Source organism: Lactuca sativa, chromosome 7 (genome assembly GCF_002870075.4).
Source record: "Lactuca sativa cultivar Salinas chromosome 7, Lsat_Salinas_v11, whole genome shotgun sequence".
NCBI lineage: Eukaryota > Viridiplantae > Streptophyta > Magnoliopsida > Asterales > Asteraceae > Lactuca > Lactuca sativa.
Window position 1 is genome coordinate 175,177,470 of NC_056629.2, and position 19,923 is coordinate 175,197,392.

The following is a 19,923-nucleotide window of genomic DNA, read 5'->3' on the forward strand; positions in this document are numbered from 1 at the left end:
TAATTTTTTGATTTTTATATTTTTACTCTTTCAAAAGTTAAATTTACTTTTATCGAATATACATGCATAAATAAAGGATTTAACTTCTAGTTTCCAACTAATAACTTTGTTTTGCCAAAAGCGCCATTTGTTAGGTTAAGAGGAGCTTTTAACACTTTGCTACGTCATGTTTTTTTTAGTGTCATCTCATTTTTCTCTATTTAGCATAATATCTTAACATTTGATAGAGAGTGGTAACACTCTTAGCACTCCATTTTTTTATTTTCTTTTTCTAATTTAATTTAATTACTTTATTTTAATAAACAACCATTTTTTTAATATTACACAAACATTTTTTTGATTTAAATAATATGACATAATAACACACAAACATTTATTTGACATTTTAACAAGTTCTTAATTTTTTAACTTTTTACAACAAAAACATATATTTTATCTATATATTTCAAACAAAAAGTGAACTATTAAGAAAAGATAAGGATGTGATTTTGAAACTTCCATCAAATGGAATAAAAAAGAATTGAAATAACTTACACCTGATTGATTGGTTAAGATTTTAAAGAAAAGTCAATAGCTAATAAGATTTAATCAATGTTCTCTCTCTCTTCCCTCGTTATGCCATTGACGAGCTTAAAGGTAGCGAGCCCCCTAGCGAGAGCTAGGAGGCGATGTTCTTTCTTCTTAGCGAGTGCTAACGGGCTCCTTAGCACCTCCACTCCCATCAGCCTTAATGAAAGGTTGAATCTCTAAATTATTTTTTTCATTTTATTTTCAGTTGGCATTATTCTTTCATTTATATTGTCACATCGTCATTAAGAGTATGCCACATAATCTTAAACATTGTTATAATCAATAGAAAATTATAAACAAGTTATACATGGCCTATAAACAAAAAAATATATATTAAAGAAGCAAATTGCGTTGCTAAAAAGGGACATTTTTACACTGATTTTGGCCGAATGCTAGTTACACTTTGTTTTCTCTTGGGTTTTGTTCTACCAAACAAACTAAATCTTCTAAACACTTTAAGCAACCTACTAGCATACTTCCTTTGTGAAGCAAAATTCACTGTCCCTATACAATTAGTCATTTGACCAATTGGGGTTCTCCTTTTATTCATTGTTCTTCCCTCTAACTCGCCTTTTGTTGAAACCTGTCCACCTTTCTTGGACGTGTTTTGTAATTGAAGGGTTCTTTTCAATGTCATCAATTGTTGTTCAAGTGATTGAATTCTGAAACTTGTAGACTCATATTCTGTCTTGTGTAACTCGGGTTTTTGAGATGATAAATCTTTTTGTATCAAGAAACTGAGTGGTTTGTTTCTCGTGTCTTGTAAATCACATGGACTCTCTACAAGATTTTGGCTTTTTGAGTGTGCGTATCTTGAGCTTGTGAGACTTCCCGAAAAGTCTCCATTGTGTGTGTATCGAAAGGAGTCCGAACATTCTTTTAAGGCTTTGTGTGTGTTTAGTTGTTGAATGAAAAGTGCTTGGACTATTAACCGTAGAGGCATTAATTCGTTTTGGACGGCTTCGACACAAACTTCTTGTGATAGTTTTTGACAGTTGATGTATTTGCATACCGTACTCTTTTCGTCTTGTGACAATTCGGGGTGCATCTGCAAAAAGAAAAAGAAAAAAAAGCATCAATACACATGTTTTTATATATAACAATAAAAAAAACCAAGTAATTATTTCTAAAAATGTTTATTTTTATGTAAGATGTAAATCAAATATGACAATAGTATGATAAAATCATCTCCACTCAATTAAACTATTTTTTTCACCAAAATGATCAAATATTTGATGTAAAGAAGGATGTGTGCAACCCATTACACCATTTTAACACCCAAAAGAAATATCTAAGATATATTTTTATCACTTATATTTTTTTATAAAATATATTTATCTTAATTAGCTTTTATAAATTTAATAAAGATCTTTTTTATTATAATAAATCACAAATTATATTATTTGACAATCATAACCAAATTAAATTACTTGTATATATGCAAATTATTGTTTTATTTAAATATTATGGTGTAATAAATTATTAAAACGACTTAACATTTCAAATAAATTATACCTATAATAAACTAAAAATATATAGAATCCAATGTTGATGAACTAAATTGTATAAAATGAAGTTTAACATCAAATTTGGTATAAATGAATATTATAACCCATTTGGTGTTCTATTATGGTGTCTTACTATTTATCAGCACTAAAGAGCTCAATCCACGTTGAAATTGAAACTCTTGGAGTTTAAGACTTGAACTCCTGACCATTTCTATAAGTATATCACCGTATTTGATACACCTTGAGGTCAAATTCAAGAAAATTATGATACCAAAAGTGAAAGTAAAAAAAGTTACCTGTAGAAAAATATCCAAAGCTCTATAAAGATGATCATGATTTTGCCTACAAGATACGGGTACAATTTCAATGAGCTCCATAAATCTTTTCAACTCCATTTTCATGTCACTAGCTACACGAGTAAGATATGAGTCCCATAATTCCGCAACAACAAAATTATAAGGTGAAGGACTATTATTTCCACACATGTTAAACAAAGCATAAGTCGAAAATATATTCTCTATTATCTCCATCTCAATGCCACCTGTCCCACTTTCCGTTTCAACAAAATCTTCAACTTGCGCCATATGTAACACCCCAGAAATCTGATTTTGTAACTTTAGAGTATACTCCTTGTCTAAATCAAGTTTCAACGATTTAGATAGCAAAATGAAATAAAACCCAACTGGAATTACCTTACTACCCTTTTCACCCATATTAAGCAAATCAAGAATCCCTTTTAGCAACATAGCTATATCTTCTTTCCTTCCATTTTCATCAGAAAGTATAGAGTTCGCATAGAATAATACAATCGGTGTAACGTATTTTTCTTTCATCCCTTGTCTTCTTAAAGACGCGATTACCCTTTTGAAATACCCAAACGGAAGGGCGATAAGGTCTTTTATCCACACATCTTGGCTCAAGACCTCTTGAACCATTTCATCACTCCATTTTTGAAAGCTTAAAGCTTCTAAAGTCACAACGGGTTGATCTCTTCTTCTTTCTGGATCAAGAATCTCCATGCAAGCCATGAAAGCTAAAGATTCAATGCATCGACTCACAATCAAAAGCTCTTCAGCCCATGGGACAAGATTTTGACATTGTTGTAGGACAATTAATGTGTCTTCCCAACTTTGTAATACTACTTGGTTTAAATATATATCAAAACGTTCACATAAGTTGCCTGAAGTGTATTCTTCAGTCATTTCTAGATATTCGGATGCACATCTTAATGCTGCAACATTAAAAGGGTCGACTAATGTGGATGATCCATATATGAAAAGTGAGATCATTTCAAAAGCCTCGGGTCCACCTGGGAAGTTATCGGGTAACTTAATTTCGTTTGATTCGGTTAGTTTTCTGTTGAAGTATCCGCTTTTGGAGAATAAAGGATACTGTAATAAAGATCATGAGAAATGATGTTAAAAAATTTTTAGAATATAAAACTTTTGATAATTTTTTTTTATCTAATCATGATGTGACATTTCATAAATTGATTATCTTTTTGTTATGAGGACCACCAATTTCGTAATTAGTCGAACCATAACTTTTTTTTAAATGGTATACACCACAAAAAGCCTTGAAAGTTAAAAAAGAAAATGAAAGTTATATTTCGCAATTAAATTGCAAAATTGTTCGTCATTTAGGAAAGAAAAAGAAATAGATTATTTTTTTTTCTCAGCATTTAGTAGTAAAAAGTAATCTTGTGAATTTTTGCAATCTCACAATTGACCCACTAAGACCTTACAAAAATAAATCATTTTTTTTCGCAATAAAATTACAAAATTGTTCATATTTTGCAAAAAAGATTGAAGCTTTTTTTTGCATCCTTTTATCGATAAAAAGTAGTCTTACAATTCTTTCGTAATTTCACAATTGCTTGTTGTCATTTTATTGCGAAAATATGAACAATTTTGTAATCATGCATGTTTATGATTATGATGATCCTTTTTTATCCAACTTACCTTGTGAAGATTGAAGATTCTGTTAGCAACATGGACACAAACTGAAGCGGGTAAACCTGTTTCTTGACTCCTGATTCACAAACATGAAAAGGGTATGATTGAATTCAATTAAAAAAATAGATAAAGTTGTGATTTTTTGGAATATAATTTGATTACTCACCATGAAATGATCTTGATCTTGAGAAGAGCAGTGACATTTGGAGAAGACAAAGGACTTGAAAGTATGGAAGCAGAAAGAGAAGTGGAACCAGAAGCATTCATTTGTGAGTATGCAAACCTTACAAACAAACTCAGAATTTAACCATCTTTTTTGAGTCTTTTAATGATTATAATTGCTTGATCCGGATTTTCTGATGTTATAAAAATGAAAATGGTACGGTGTTATTAGTTCTAGATTAATCCAGAAAACCAGATGATTTTAAAATGGATTTCAGCCGTTGGATGAGTGGGATTGTGTTGGTCAAAGTAGAATGCACACGTGTGTTAGTAGAAGAAATGGTGATTTTTTTAAGGTTTCGAAGTTTGTTTCTTGAATTTTGGGAAGGTTGAAAATGTGATCAAAGGGTGTTAATCTTAACCTTTTTAAACTTCTCACATGTGACGTTTTTGATAATCTATACACTTTTTGTGTCCTAATTCACCTACAAACCCCTCCAACTTGTTTTCTTTTGTTTTTATATTAGAGACTATTTTTTTTTCTTATTTAAAAATATATTTAGTTATATTAGTTGAAAAGTTAGTTGTTATCTGCTAAATTGATAAATTAGTTGCGGCATGTCAAACACAACCTAAGTGAGTAATGATGTTAGTCTTAATAAAATTTTATATACAAAAGGTACGTTTTCTTTTGTAGACCGAATGAACCGTTCTCTTTCATTATAATATAACAATAATCATCAATATTAACATGAGATAGTTTGAAGGAAAAAGAAGACAAATAAGTAAAAAGTTAACATCTTGAAATATAACCCAATGTTATTTATTTATTTTGTTTGTTTGTTTGTGTAAGTCATTGTGTATTGATTAAGAAAAAAAAAACATTCACGTATAACTGTTTATATTAAATCTTTAATATATTAAACTTATATTAAGTAAAAAAACATGTAACAACTAATAAGTTTTGTTAATTTCTAACTTTATGCAAACTCCTTAAAAATTTGGAGATTTTAATTGGTGAAATTTATTATTTTAAATTAAAATGAAGTGTGAAAGAAAGGAGATGAAGTGAATATGAAGTCTTTCGTGTGGATTGTAGCATAAGTTAACAACCAGGACGGCACGGCTCCTGAAATCCTCCTCTGACTTTTTAATTCCTTATTCTTTGCATTGTTTCCTCCCACACTACTCAATCCCCACAAATCCTTTAGAAAATTTAATTTATTGTAGAGTAAATTACACTTTTAGTCCCTATAGTATAATGGTTATTATGAGTTTAGTCCAATTTTTATTTTTATGTTTTGCCATGGTAATATTTTGTCATGCTTTTTGGTCACTAACCCTTGCACCATGTACTTTCAAATCAGTAAGTACATATAAAATAACTATGCTGCCCTCTGTTAGACCATCCGGTATGGTTGCCACGAAGAGGAAGAGAAATTAACACAAGCATGAGTGACGGTTTCAGAAGAAGGCGTCGGTCAAACTTCTAGTTCTTTTCGGATAAATGTTGAAAGTGTTTTCCATGGTTTAATGGGTTGTGCAATTCGAAATATTGATGAAATATGCTCGAAGTGGCGCGATATGAGGACCAAATCTTCTAAGTTCAATGGAATTTACAATTTTGTTATAAACAACATACACGAAGCCGATATCGATCCAGTTAATTTTGCCATGGATCCATATGAAAACACAAATCATAATCATTTTAGACATGTCAAAGCTTTGTAAAAATTGAAGAATTCCTTAAAATGGAATAACCTTACTTAACACAAATTAGAAGTTTGGTATTTGTAGGTTTTTAATTCTTAATTCTTAATGTTATTTTTATTTGTAATGTTATTTTTATTTTTTATTTTAATTAACGTAGTTTTTATTTAATGTAATTTGGTATTTTAAATTAATGAAAACTTGTATATAAAAAAATTATATGATTTTTATGTATTTTTTTATTTAAATTAAATTAAAAAATGAGGTGGAGTGGTGTGTTTAGTGTTAGATATCTTATATGTTTAGTAAAGGTTAGTGGTGATGATGTGACATCCACCATTATAATGGTTAGTGGTGGATATTACGGATGACCTTACATATCCACTTTTTGTTGCATTTTTTTTATCTCTATGGTATTGGTTTGTCACTTGCTTTGTCATGGACTCTTACACCACATAATTTCGGTTGTTAAATACATGTAAAATGACTATTTTTTCTATTCTCTGCATTCACTTTTTCTTGCTTATGTTATCCATGTGTTACCATTTTGTCATGTTTTTGGTCATTACCCTCATGTCACGCCATGTAGTTTTGGAAATAAAATGCATATAAAATGACTATTTTGCCCTCAGTTGCATCCCAAATTTTTTGCATTTTTTTTTATCATTTTGCAATGGTAAGATTCTAGTTGTTAAATACATATAAAATGACTATTTTGTCCAATGTCATTTATATACCTAGATTTTGTTTGCACTTTTATCCATGTGGTGTACCACTTTGTCATTGCATTTTGTCTATAATCCCCACGCCAAGCCGTTAAATGCATGTAAACAAATTATTTTGTCCTCATTTCATACTCACTTTCGTTTGCAATTTTACCCCATAGTACCATTTTATCACACTTTTGATCCCTAAACCTCACACTTGCATTTTTCTCCATGGTGTTGTACCACTTTTCACACGTTCACCTCATGCAACTTCATATAAAATTCACTATTTTGCTCTTTATTATATACACATTTTTTATAAATAAAACACACAAAAATATGCTATAAACTTTTATAAGAATCAAAAGCACTTGAAACTTGAATGAATACAAGTACAAACCCTAGCTTTATAAGCCCTAATTTCTAATAAAATCCTTACATTCATGAATCGACCTCAAACCATTCGAAACCCTTCTTTCTCACAAACATAAAACAACTAATCGGATGTGAATCCAATACAAAAAATAAAAAAATAAAAGAACACACGATATTATACATAATATATACACAACATAACAACATATATAACAGGAAAAGGTAAACTGTATCCCGACAGACAGTCTCTGTCACATCAAACACTACAATCACTCTCTTCGCTATTAGCCTCCATAAGAAACGGATCCTTAAGAAGATCCGAGGCTGAGGGTCTAACCCGTGGTTGACCAATGCATCTTTCAATGAATGATTTTAGTTCAAGATCAGTTACTTTGTTAAATGCTTGAGGCATTACACCACTTGTAACCTTTCTGTATATTTTAGCAATACTGTCACATTCGCTATAGGGTATTTCCATTGTAGCCATTTCTAGAAGACACATGCCAAATGAGTAAATGTCAACTAATTCGTTGTAGTCTTCTTCATAAAGCTCAGGAGCCATGTACTCGGGTGTTCCTAGTAGTGTATGGGCGTTGTGGTTTTTTCCTACTACTGCTGCTAAACCTAGGTCACCGATTTTGACCTGAAAGTTTGTGTATGTATGTGAATATATGTATGTGTATGTGTATACATGAGTATTTTTGTGTATGTATATACATATATGTATTGGTATTTGTACGTGTGTATGTATTTATGTGTACATGCATATTTGTATGTGTATGTATCTATGTGTATATTTGTATATATGTATGTGTATCAATGTATGTATATGGATGTGTATGTACGAAAGTATATGTATGTATTGTATGTATGTAAGGAAGTATATGTATGTATCATGTATGTGTATGTTGTATATGTATATATGTTTAGGTATGTATGTATCTATATATGTAAGAAATATGTGGAGTCCTTGGTTTACTCTCCAAAAGAGTTATTATGGAGAAAGAAAACTCCAACATATATGCATGACTATGTGTGTAAACATATGTAAATATGTGTAAATGTATGAGTCTCTTATGCATGTATGTATGTATATGTTTGTGTTTGTATATACATGTATGCATGTATATATCTATATAGAACATATAAGCGATAATTTTATAATTATCCTTTAAAAATGTCGCTAATCATTCCCTGATGCTTGGTTTTATAGTAGTGATCATGAAAATATTTTTTCTTCCTTCTGTAAGCCAAAAAGAAAAGAGAAATGAATCTTTATAGCTATTGGTTCATAATATATATCACAAGCAAGTACTTTAGCAAAAAGTAAACTAATTCTATTATTATTATTATTATTATTATTATTATTATTATTAGTATTATTATTCTATCACTAACAAATGCCATATGTTATTCAGTCTCACATTTCCATTAATTTCATTTCTAATGATGATCATGCTTAACACAAAATTAATGATGAACACACTTTCCGTCCCACAAAGAACTTTTGACCAAAAAAGCAAGTCATGTGCTAAATTATTATAATCCTTCATAATGTCATTAATTAAAGAAGAATTTACAGATCACCCATTTATTTGATGTTAGTCTTGTATTATTAATTCCGGTTAATGCTAGTTCATGGAGTTTAGATGCATCATATATATATTCATATACCAAACTTAAAATGAGCTCCAATGATTTAACAATGCTTGAGATAAAAGAAAGTACTTACCTTTCCAATGTTTCCATTGATGAAGATGTTACTGCAATTAAGATCTCTATGAATGATACATGGCTCATGATTATGAAGATACTCCAAGCCTCTTAAAATCTGTCTTGACCAATTCTTCAATGCCTTCAATGAAACCCGTCTATGTTTCTTCCTGTAATCCCTTAAATTACCTGAAGCACATGCTTCTGTGATGAAATTCAAGGTGCTGTTTTTAGTATCCCTCCAGAAACTGTAAAGAACAATGATGTTTTCATTCTCTAATGTCTGTAACAGTTTGATTTCTGAAAACAGTCTCTTGAGAACAGATGGATCTCCACCGAAGCTTCTTAGTTTTACTTGGTTCCATGCCACATCTCTTCCTTCTTCTTGATCAAATCCCCTGTACACCTTCTTTACTGCACCAGCTCCTAACAGATCACTGTATCTCCCAAATCTTCCTGATGGATCAACCTCAACGAACAGTTCTCTGTCTTGATCAGATGTCTCAGGATCTGCAGTTGGCATTGTTCGGAAATTTTTTCTCTGAACCTGTGATTTCAAACAGAATTCGCAATATTTAGCTAAAAGTTCAAACACCGTGTTTTTTTTCTTCCCAAAGCTGATTAAAGAGATTGAACAGGCGTAATTGAGTCTCGTAAGTCGTATCATCTATCAGTTATCGACTCTAGCATTGTGAATTAAGCAAAATTAGTAATGATCCTATACAAACACGAATCATCTACAGTTAGTGTATTCATGAATTCAACATGAACAATAGTTAAACCTCTTCACCAACGACGTAATCAACACCTTACTCGAACATTTGACATGAATTATCGATTGATCGTTACACAAAGAGTCCTCAAGTATGATCACCGTTTACGCAAATCCATTGTCAGCACTCAATCAAAATGAATGAGTACAAAATTCAATCGAAACATCGAAATTCTAAGACCTAATTGAATGTATTCAGTGATATAATTACATCACATCAAACTTTAGGGATTCGAGATTAGTCGTAGGAGAAAAGCAAATAATGATCATAAGAAGAGGAAGAAGAAACAACTGAAAAATTAACCTGTAAAACTGATAGTTAATTACCTCGACGAATGCAGAATCAACTAGAAGTTCTTCAAGATCTTCGATTTCTGTAAGTGTTCCAGAGATTACGCGAGCATGAGAGAAGGATGAATGGTTAACCGGCCATGGCTATATATGGGATTGCTTAACGAGGAGAACTACAGAGGTGCACGAGAAGATTATGTGCATTGACGTAGTGTAGTATTTTTTTAATAATATGACGTCGTTTTGGAATAAAATCTAAAGATAAGCTTTGAACGTTTTTCTAAACAATATGGTGAGTCAAAAATATAATGATGTTTGAAAATAGAAATTTATTTTGATTTTTAGAAAACGGTAAACTAGAATGAAATTAAATATTATTATCTTTTACTATCAATATAATAAAAAATGGGTTTTGTTTTGTATCAAATATTAATAATAAAATTACACTTACTTATGTTTAAATTCCATACTTCTGTTACATTGAAATCACAAAATTCCAAATAATCTTTTCTTTAGGTGTCCATATAAGAATTCAATGAAAAAAGCAAAGCAAAATTCATGTGACACCCGTGCACACCATCCCACTTGAACACACTAATAATAACTTCCATGGTTTTGTTGTTGGCTAAAAAAGTGCTCCCAACAATACATTGAATCAAAATATCAACAATGAAAATATCAACGAATCACACTAAAAACGACACCTCCCCCTCATATGCAAAATGTGACAATCTTGAGCTAATTGATATTTACACAAGTATCAAAAAAGATTTGGAGTTAGCAAGACATTTAATACCAACTTATGTAACCTAGTTTGTGATAGAGGTGAATATAGACATATATCTGTCTTAATTGTTTGGAACTCGAACCGTTGGTTTTTGAAACTTTGAAACCGAAATTGAAACCGAAACTGACTTCAATGGAATTGTTTCTAATTAAGTTTCATAAAATGCAATCATTAAAAACCATAAAACCAACAATCTTCTCTATATATTAAAAGAGAAACATAATGACATCACCTTCAACAATCAGAGTAATTTATTGTTTTTTCTTGATTAATATAAACCATTGGATCATTTTGATGATATCATCCTAAAATAAAAAAAATAATAATTATTGACTAAATTTGAAAGCTTGACTAACTGATTTAATGTTAACGTCATTTATAAAAAGAATATATATTCAATTTATTTAGATCTTATCATAATTTTTGAAAGTAAATTTCGTTCATTCTTAATTAAAATCACGTTCTTAGCTTACACCATTTTTATATTCTTTCAATTCAATCTATTATATGAAACTTATCTACAAGATTATAGGATATCGTTGCTCAATTTCAAAGAATCAAAAATTTTGAAATTTGATATCCTTTCCATAATTGTTGTTGAAAGTTATGTATAAATCATGTGATGTTGTTCGTACATTATGTTTTCTTCAGATCCTTTGCAACATCATGTTCAAACAACATCACATTTTGTAGCATCATGTTCATCATTCAGGTTTCTTCTTTAGTATGATGTTCTTAACTTTTATTAATTGTGTTCATTTTTTTTTATTCTCATCAGTGTTGTACTTGAATGCATGAATTATCTTCAATTATAAATATTAGTATTAATTTTTCAATCTTCTAATTTTGTCTTTTTAACCTTGCATTTGATGTTGCATTCGACATATTTGATAAAATGCCTATGAGAAAAGTATAATGACTTTTGATTAACTGTATGTATGTATGTATGTGTGTCTTACATAAGTAAATTTTTCTGAGATTGTTTGGATTGCACGGTAATTGATGGTTGAAAACTACCATTTACCCTTCAGTGTTTTTAGTTATCGATATTATACTTGATTAATTTCAACAATCAGGGTCATTCATTGTGTTTCATTAGTAATTTCAACACTTTGATCATTTTGATGATGTCATACTAAAATAAAATAAAATAAAATTAATTTTGACTAAATTTGAAAGCTTGACTAACTGATTTAATGTTAATGTCATTCATAAAAGGAATATATTCAACTTATTTAAACCTCATTATAATTTTTGAAAGTCAATTTCATTCATTTCTAATTAAAATCATGTCACCTTTCATATGTCCTTTCAATTCACACCTATTATATGAAACGAATCTACAAGATTACGAGATATCGTCACACAATTTCAAGGAATCAAAGAATTCGAAATTTGATACCCTTTACATAATCATTGTTGAAAGTGATGTATAAATCATGTGTTGTTGTTCGTACATTATGTCTTCTTTAGAGCATTTGCAGCATCACGCTCGAACAACATCACACTTTGCAACATTACGTTTGTCATCCATGCTCCTTCTTTAATATGATGTTCTTAATTTTTAGTTATTGTATTCGATTTTTTTATTCTCATAAGTGTTGTATAACTCTGATCTTTGAATACATGAATAATCTTGATTATAAATGTTGGTATTAGTTATTCAATCTTTTATTTTTATCTTTCTAACCTTGCATTTTGATGTTGCACTCTACATGTTTGATAAAATGTCCATGAGAAAATCACATTAACTTTTGATTAACTGTATGTATGTCTTACGATGATTGTTTTGATTGCACGGTAGTTGTTGATTGAAAACTACCATTTACCATTTAGTGTTTTTAATTATCAATATTATACTGCTATTAATTTGACATATTTACCCATAATTCTTGGTTTTTAACCCCTTTAGTTAAAAGCAATGTACTTTGACTTTAATCTATAATGTTTTGAATTACAATTTTTAAATTTCTTTTGATTTGTTGTAACTGTGTTCAGTGGATACAAAGTGCATTGTATTTTCTATTTTGTTTTTAACATATTTAGTTAATAGCAATGTGCGTATGTGGGTTTTTTTTTTATTTAAAAAGCTCAAGCTCTTATTTCAACATTTTTCCCTAATTTGTGTCTTTGAAAGATCATATATCGGTCATGAGAAATCGGAAACCTATGATTTTATTTGAATAAATGAAATATTTGTAAATATTTAATACTAAAATTAAATCTATATAACATTTAATATTCCATAAATTATACTCTATGACGTTATTTGAATAAATGAAATAGTTGTCAATATTTAATATAGTAAAAAAAAGTACATTGGTTGTTAGTATAGAATTAAATTAAGTAACATTATTATGGAAGGAATGTCTAATTAGAATGTTTATGCTTATATAACAATATAATTAAGTAACATTTATAAATAATTGAAAAACATAGAATAATGACAAATGGAAAATAGTTAATTCAAAAATGTCATATGGAAAAATGAATGACAAAATAACATCTGACAAAATGATACTTATTTATTAGGATAGATTTTTATGTTGCATTATTATTTTTTTATTGTGTAGGTTTTTTATAACTTTATATGCATTTTTTATATGTTCCTCTACGTAAAAAAAATTATATTTTGATGGCTTACGCGTTTTCTTTATCAAATTCAAATTTTCCAAAATCGGATTCCGATCGTAACCTACCAATTTAATCATTATTAATTTCATCTAAGATATCACCCAATTTAAATTTGTATTTACCTTATATAAATTTTTTTAATGATCCCGATTTTCCCTCCAAAAATATTTCAAACATTTATTTTTTATGTGTTTCTTTATAAAATTTATATTTGTATTTTTCCTTATATCCATAAAAAAATTATTTTGATAACTTACGTGTTTCCTTTATCAAATTCAGATTCGGTCATAATCTACAAATTTAATCGTCATTAATTTCATCCATAATTTCACCCAATTTAAATTTGTATTTTCCATATATAAATTTTTTTAATGATCCCGGTTTTTTCCCTTCAAAAATATTTCAAGCATTTATTTTTAGATAATTTTGCCCCATTATAATTATTACTTTCCTTATATAAAATAATAAAACTTACAAATATGCATATATATATATATATATATATATATATATATATATATATATATATATATATATATATATATTCGATTTATAAGCAAAATTAAAACTAAAACAAAGTGATTAAATTTTTATTTTTGTATAACATACCAACCTACTTTCTTTTATATTTATATAGTAACAATAAAATTTATAAATTTACATAACAAATATACATATTTTGAATTTTGTCATAGTATTATACCTTATAAAATACAATTCTCTCCCAAATAATATTCGTCAGTACTTTCATCCATAACTCACCAAATCTAAATTTGTATTTCTCTTATAAATTTTTTTTTAATGATCCTGATTTACCTCAAAAAATATTTCAAGTATTTATTTCTTAGATAATGTTTCTTCATTATAATTATTGTTTTCCTCATATAAAATAATTGAACTTACCAATATGCTTATATATTTATATTTAACTTTTATAAATAACATTATAACTAAAATAAAGTGATAGGTTCAAGTGATGATTCATCTTCCTCAAGAAAAAAAAGAAGTTAAAAGTATTGTCCCTATTGTTTTACTCATCAATCTTTCATCAAATTGCACTAATGAAATTATCTATTATTTTGAACGTACTCATATGTGACGAGAAATGTCGTTCAACTAATAAAACAAAAAATGTTATCTACAAAGAGGTCTTTCAACGATTATAAATATTTATCGATATCAATATATCTTTTATACATTTCAATAATAATAATAACCATAATTTTTTTTAATAATTATTATGCAATATCTGTAGACATTTGTATATTTTTTAATGTGTTTCCTTGTGTTCAGCGGATTATAATCTAATTATCAATTAAAAAGCATTTATGAGTGTTTACCAATAAGTATTATTGATTCACGGACATAAGTTTAGTATTATTCTCACATTAAAAATACTTGTATTTTTTGGCAACTTTGTTTCTATCTTAAATATGAAACTGTATAAAAAAGGAAAGTTTTAAAAGCCAATCATGATGTTGTAACCATTGTTGATGCTTTACGTATACAATTAGATACAATTAGGAATAATACTAGTAATCAAACATCTAATGGCATAATTATTTAGATATCGTTTATAACAAATTGAAAATTAAATTTTTTATTTAACATTAATCCATGATTATATGTTGCTTGGCCTCTCAGATAATCCAAAACAAATGAGTCTTAAAACATCTACAATGAAAGATTATTTTATAGCTTATTTCTATTTCAATTAATCTGTGTTGATGTTAATACCATTAGAATGAAGAGTTTTCTTTTATCCTCAACCTCTGAATCTTATATTGTGTTATCCCATCTCAGTATCATTTTCATTTGCCCCCTTCATCCTATTTTAAATTTTATTATATTTGACTAATTAATCTATTTTGTTAAACATATAATATAAAATTGAATATTTTTTATTGTTTTTTGAGAACTACATAGTTGATCAACATCAAATATAACTTGAGTTTGAAAAAGATAACTTAGATTAGAGGCATTTATAAAATATCTAAAATCGGTGGGTCTACATATATAATTATTTTAAAAAATAAATAAAACTTGTGCATTGAAGATGATATTTAGAGATAGGGTTTTCTTAAATAAAGTTAGTAGATATGGAAAAAAAAATAACAGGCTGTAAAAAAGGGTTAACAATAATCACTAAACTCTATAACACAACCCCCCCCCCCCCCCCCCCCCCAACCCCACCCCCCCCCAAAAAAAAAAAAAAAAAACGATCATGGCTACTTCCTTTGTGATAGAAAATGTGATACATATCAGAGACCTCTATTATCACACAAGTGGTTACAAAGTCCATTTGGGTTTTAAATTTAATCTATATGTGGGCATGTGATCATTATAAGAAATACAATAAACAAATAGGAAGAAAAAAGAAAGGTGCATAGGATTCGTCTTTAAGTAAAAGCAAGAAAGAAAGAAATGTAATCTTAAAACACATTTCCATCATATCTTGAAGCAAACTGTGAATATGAAAATAAGAAACCTTTTTTTTGCTCATTTGAATGAACCCATGTGGAGTCATGTGATATTGTGAACCTTTTTTTGGTGAACGTTTCTTGTAGAAATGCACTACGTAGACTACTGTTTTAAGCATAGAAATTGTGATCCCAACTTCTCTTTTGATAACGCCTTAGTTACTGTTTGTTTTTTCTAAGACAAAATGTCTGCAGTCTGCGGATTACATCTGTAGAACTTTGCAGTAGAAGAGGTGGACCAAACGTCTGCAGTCTGAAAAAAGAAGACTGTTTGTTTTTTTAACATCTGCGGGCTACTAAAATAAACTGAAATATAAATAAACTGATTTTTTTAAACTTCAAAGTGATTTTTTAATATTTTTATAACTTTGTTATAAATAATTAACGAATCTATATCAACTTTAATGTATTATTATATAAAAAATAAAAATAAAAATGGTATGAATTAACGTATATATTTAATAAAAACCAACAACTTTAGTTGCAAAGTTATAACTAAAGATTATAATTAGTGATCAAAGAATTTGATACAAAAATAGATGAAAATAAACTTCGATTTTTTCAATTAAATCTATTAAAAATGTACCATAAATATTTTCTCGAGAAATTGACGATGTTGTATTAAATAATGTTTTACAAAATTTGGCAAAAAAATATCAAAATATATTATGATTTTTTTCATATTTATATAAACAACTTCAACGACTATTATTGTAATAAATCTTTATTTATAAATTTGTCAAAAATATCATGTTTGTATCGTTGAACGTTTTTTTTAAGTTTTGTATTTTTTTTCAAATTGTTTATCATTAATAAAGTTGGAAAAAAAACTTTAAAAAAAAATAAAAAAAATAAAGATATATATGTTTTTTAGGCTAGAAGATGTCTGAAGATGTTAGAAGACTTTAGTCTACATCTGCGCCAATAAGAGGGCGCGCAGACATTTTTAGGTCTGCAATCTTCAAAAAAACAAACAGTCTGCGAAGGTTAATGTCTGCGCGTGGTCTGCGCGGCGCAGACAGAAGAGGCCACACATATCTGCAAACAAAAAACAAACACAACCTTAGTGAACATATATATGTATAACTAGTTTATAACCCATGGGAACCACGGTTACAAAATTAATTAATTTTTTATAGTAAAAACTCAAAATTATTAATTAATTGTTTTAAATAAATTATTAATTAAGAGTTTTTTTAGTTATATAAATTTTAATCATTGATTTAAATAAATATGTGAAATTATATCATTTGTATTATTTTTATTTTAATTTTTATTCTAATGTTATTAATTTAATGTAATTAAAGTGGAAATTTTAAAATTTGAAATTTGAAATTGAGTTGACAAGTGGCATACATTAATTAGAAGACATAATAAGGTAAACACATGGCAAAAGGAGAATAAAATATGCATTAATTAGGAGACCTAATAGGATGACACATGTCAAAAGGAAAATAAAACTATTCTTTTATTAGAATAGGGATTGTGACAAAACTTCAAAAATGGTCCCTGTGGTTTCATAAAATCTGAAGTTTGGTCCCTAATTTACAAAAATCTCATGGATGGTCCATGTGGTTTTAAAACTTTTAATGGTTAGTCCTTCCACCTAATTCCGTCAGCTTTATACCGTTAAGTGAGGGGCATTTTCGTCATTTCAATACTCAGTGACCATTTATGAGGTTTTTTTTTCTCTCTCTCAATATATATATATATATATATATATATAATTATTAAATTAAAGGGCCCCACCCTCTCTCTCTCTCTCTCCAAATCGAATAATCGATCAAAGGAAGGAAATGAAAGCGAAAAATGAATACAATCGAAACAAATGTGTGCCTCCGGTGGTTCATCTTTTGTGCAAAAGGGAAGAGGAAACTAGAGGCCCGATCAGATGGATCCATGGAGGGATTTAATCGCAAAGAGGAGGTAGCACCTCCATCGCTCAGTTGGTCCGAAGAAAAGAGAATGGACGAAGTAGCGAGGCTTCTCTCTTTCTACCTCGGAAAGGAATGCGAAATCGGAGGGGAAAAGTGGTCTGGTGAGGCGTTTTGTTCTGGCTTTTTGGGGAATCGGTGAAAAAAAAGGGAAAACAAGATGGGTTGTTGCCTTGTGATTTCGTAGGAGAATCTCAACTGAAACTCGATGGATGAAGCAGGATATGGCGAGGGATCTGCTTGGGATTCGAAAACAGAAGGAAACAGGAGGGAAGTCGGAGTTTCTCGGCTGCCTTTATTCTCTAGCGAACAAAACTTACTACCTTGTCCTAACGGGTGAAACAAATCACAAGTCGTCTTCTTCGCTACTGTTACATAATCATTCACATGAGGTTTACAAAATCGAATTAAACAAAGTATAGGTGAACAAAGCATAATTTGAATCAAATGTTGTCTATTATCATGTACCAATTTAGTCAATGGGTGGTGCAGAGCAGGTAAGAACTGGTCATATAACTCATGCACACGATGTGTTTGTTGAAATGCTTAAGCATAAATCAAACCTAGTGCATATAAATATTTTTTACTTAGCCAAGAAATCATTTTCCTGACTGATTTAAACTTAGTTCCCTTGTTTTTGTTACTGTAATCATGGATTCATATAAATATTTTTGGAGATGATGTTTCGTCATTCTCTTCTTGATGATCATTCTTTTGCTGATGAACTTGTAATCGTGGGTTTAAACAAAGATTCATTGTGTTAAATCGGTGGCTTTGTGAAGGCCTGTCAAGTGTGTATGTGTGTGAAAGATGCAGGTGAACACAAAGAAGAAGACCATAACGATAAGATGCAGGGAGAAAGAGAGGGTGGGGCCCTTTAATTAAATAATTATATTTTTTCTTCTTTTTTCATAAATGGTCTCTGGGTATTGAAATGACGAAAATGCCCCTCACTTAATGGTAGAAAGCTGACGGAGTTAGGCGGAAAGACTAAACATTAAAAGTTTTGAAACCACAGGGACCATCCGTGAGGTTTTTGTAAATTAGGGACCAAACTTCAAATTTTGTGAAACCACAGAGACCATTTTTACAGTTTTGTCTATAATTCTTAGTATAAAGGATCTCTCCTAATAACAGTGTGTTTTTACTTGCTAATTCCATGATAAATATAAATGATATCTTAATATGAATGTGTTTTCTCCTACTTTCATTGTGATTGTCACAATAAAGAGTAAAGAGCATTGCATACCCAATTCTTGTTTCATGCCCAAATAAACAGGAAGTTCTTGGGACATGTTTCTTATTAATAAATAAAAAAACAAAATAAAATAAAACCAATAAATAGTGAAATGAATGTTATCTTAGAAAATAAATTTTAATAAAATAATTTGTATATAAACATATTTCATTTCATTCGGAATAAGTATTATATATTTTGTAAATATTTAAAAATATATCTAGACCTAAATTAAACTACAAAATAAAAAGAACTAGATACCATAACATATTAAATTATAATTATGACAAATCATATTTTATTTTAAAAAGATTAATTACTATTCAAAATTATATAAATAAAAGTAACTTATAGTTATATATGAAAAAATTACAAAAATGGTCTCCGTGATATGACATAATAGACATCTATAATCTAACTTCAATAAAATAGACAAACTCAATCTTTATTTGGATATTACAAACTTTATCCCTCCGTTAGACGGCGCCAGTCACTTGTCGTTCTTATTTGGATATTACAAACTTTGTTCCTCCGTCAGACGACAGTTATTTGTCGTTTAGTGTCCATCACATGCATAGCATGTAAGGGTATTTCCATCCTTTTATGTAGCTCGTTTAATTAGCCTTATATATCTTTTTGCCCAATTTCAGAGGAGAGTACATATTTTTATCCGTTTTCTTCATCATCGTCACCTCTTCTCCATCTTCAATTCTGACATTTGGTTGTTGCCAACGCCACTATAACCACCATTATATCTCTCTTGTCAACCCAACCACTTATTCCTTCCCTCTCTCGTTGAAGTCAATCATCACCGCCTATGCCACGAGAGTAAATTATCACCGCCACTGCAACCGGAAAAAAGCACCCCAAAGATTCATGCCAACTCGTAATCAAACAAAGAAGTGAAATCGGAAATCAAACTCTGAAATTCATTCCAACCAAAAAGCAAATTCAAAATTCGATCCTATAAGTCAAATATGTTCAAACCCATAAATGAATAAATATTTTGCCAGATTTTTGGAGAAGTAATCAAATCTACTTCCGACGGAGGCAATATAAGAGTGAAAGAGGGCGATAGACGTGTGAAG

The 19,923-nt window shown here is 29.2% G+C and overlaps 2 protein-coding genes across 2 annotated transcripts; both read right to left on the minus strand.

The window, feature by feature from the left end:
* Window positions 1-897: 897 nt before the first annotated feature.
* On the minus strand, window positions 898-4,330 carry LOC111902864 (BTB/POZ domain-containing protein At5g48130). The gene is made up of 4 exons (XM_023898674.3): window positions 4,200-4,330; window positions 4,040-4,109; window positions 2,375-3,469; window positions 898-1,618 (listed from the first exon to the last, which is right to left on the minus strand). Exons 1-4 carry the CDS (start codon window positions 4,298-4,300, stop codon window positions 941-943), a joined length of 1,944 nt encoding a protein of 647 aa, XP_023754442.1. The 5' UTR covers window positions 4,301-4,330; the 3' UTR covers window positions 898-940.
* Window positions 4,331-6,950: 2,620 nt separating this feature from the next.
* Window positions 6,951-9,987, minus strand: LOC111902849 (probable serine/threonine-protein kinase WNK11). The gene is made up of 3 exons (XM_023898663.3): window positions 9,800-9,987; window positions 8,720-9,247; window positions 6,951-7,630 (listed from the first exon to the last, which is right to left on the minus strand). The coding sequence occupies exons 2-3, from the start codon at window positions 9,221-9,223 to the stop codon at window positions 7,244-7,246; spliced, it is 891 nt and encodes a 296-aa protein (XP_023754431.1). The 5' UTR covers window positions 9,224-9,247; window positions 9,800-9,987; the 3' UTR covers window positions 6,951-7,243.
* Window positions 9,988-19,923: the final 9,936 nt, after the last annotated feature.

Excerpts from the sequence above, each read along its gene's own strand:
- LOC111902864 (XM_023898674.3), bottom strand. The coding sequence starts at position 4,300 with ATGAATGCTTCTGGTTCCACTTCTCTTTCTGCTTCCATACTTTCAAGT. Across the intron at positions 4,110-4,199 it reads AAGATCAAGATCATTTCATG|GAGTCAAGAAACAGGTTTAC; the intron begins GTGAGTAATCAA and ends TTTGTGAATCAG. Across the intron at positions 1,619-2,374 it reads CTTTGGATATTTTTCTACAG|ATGCACCCCGAATTGTCACA; the intron begins GTAACTTTTTTT and ends TTCTTTTTGCAG.
- LOC111902849 (XM_023898663.3), bottom strand. The coding sequence starts at position 9,223 with ATGCCAACTGCAGATCCTGAGACATCTGATCAAGACAGAGAACTGTTC. Across the intron at positions 7,631-8,719 it reads TCAATGGAAACATTGGAAAG|GTCAAAATCGGTGACCTAGG; the intron begins GTAAGTACTTTC and ends ACAAACTTTCAG.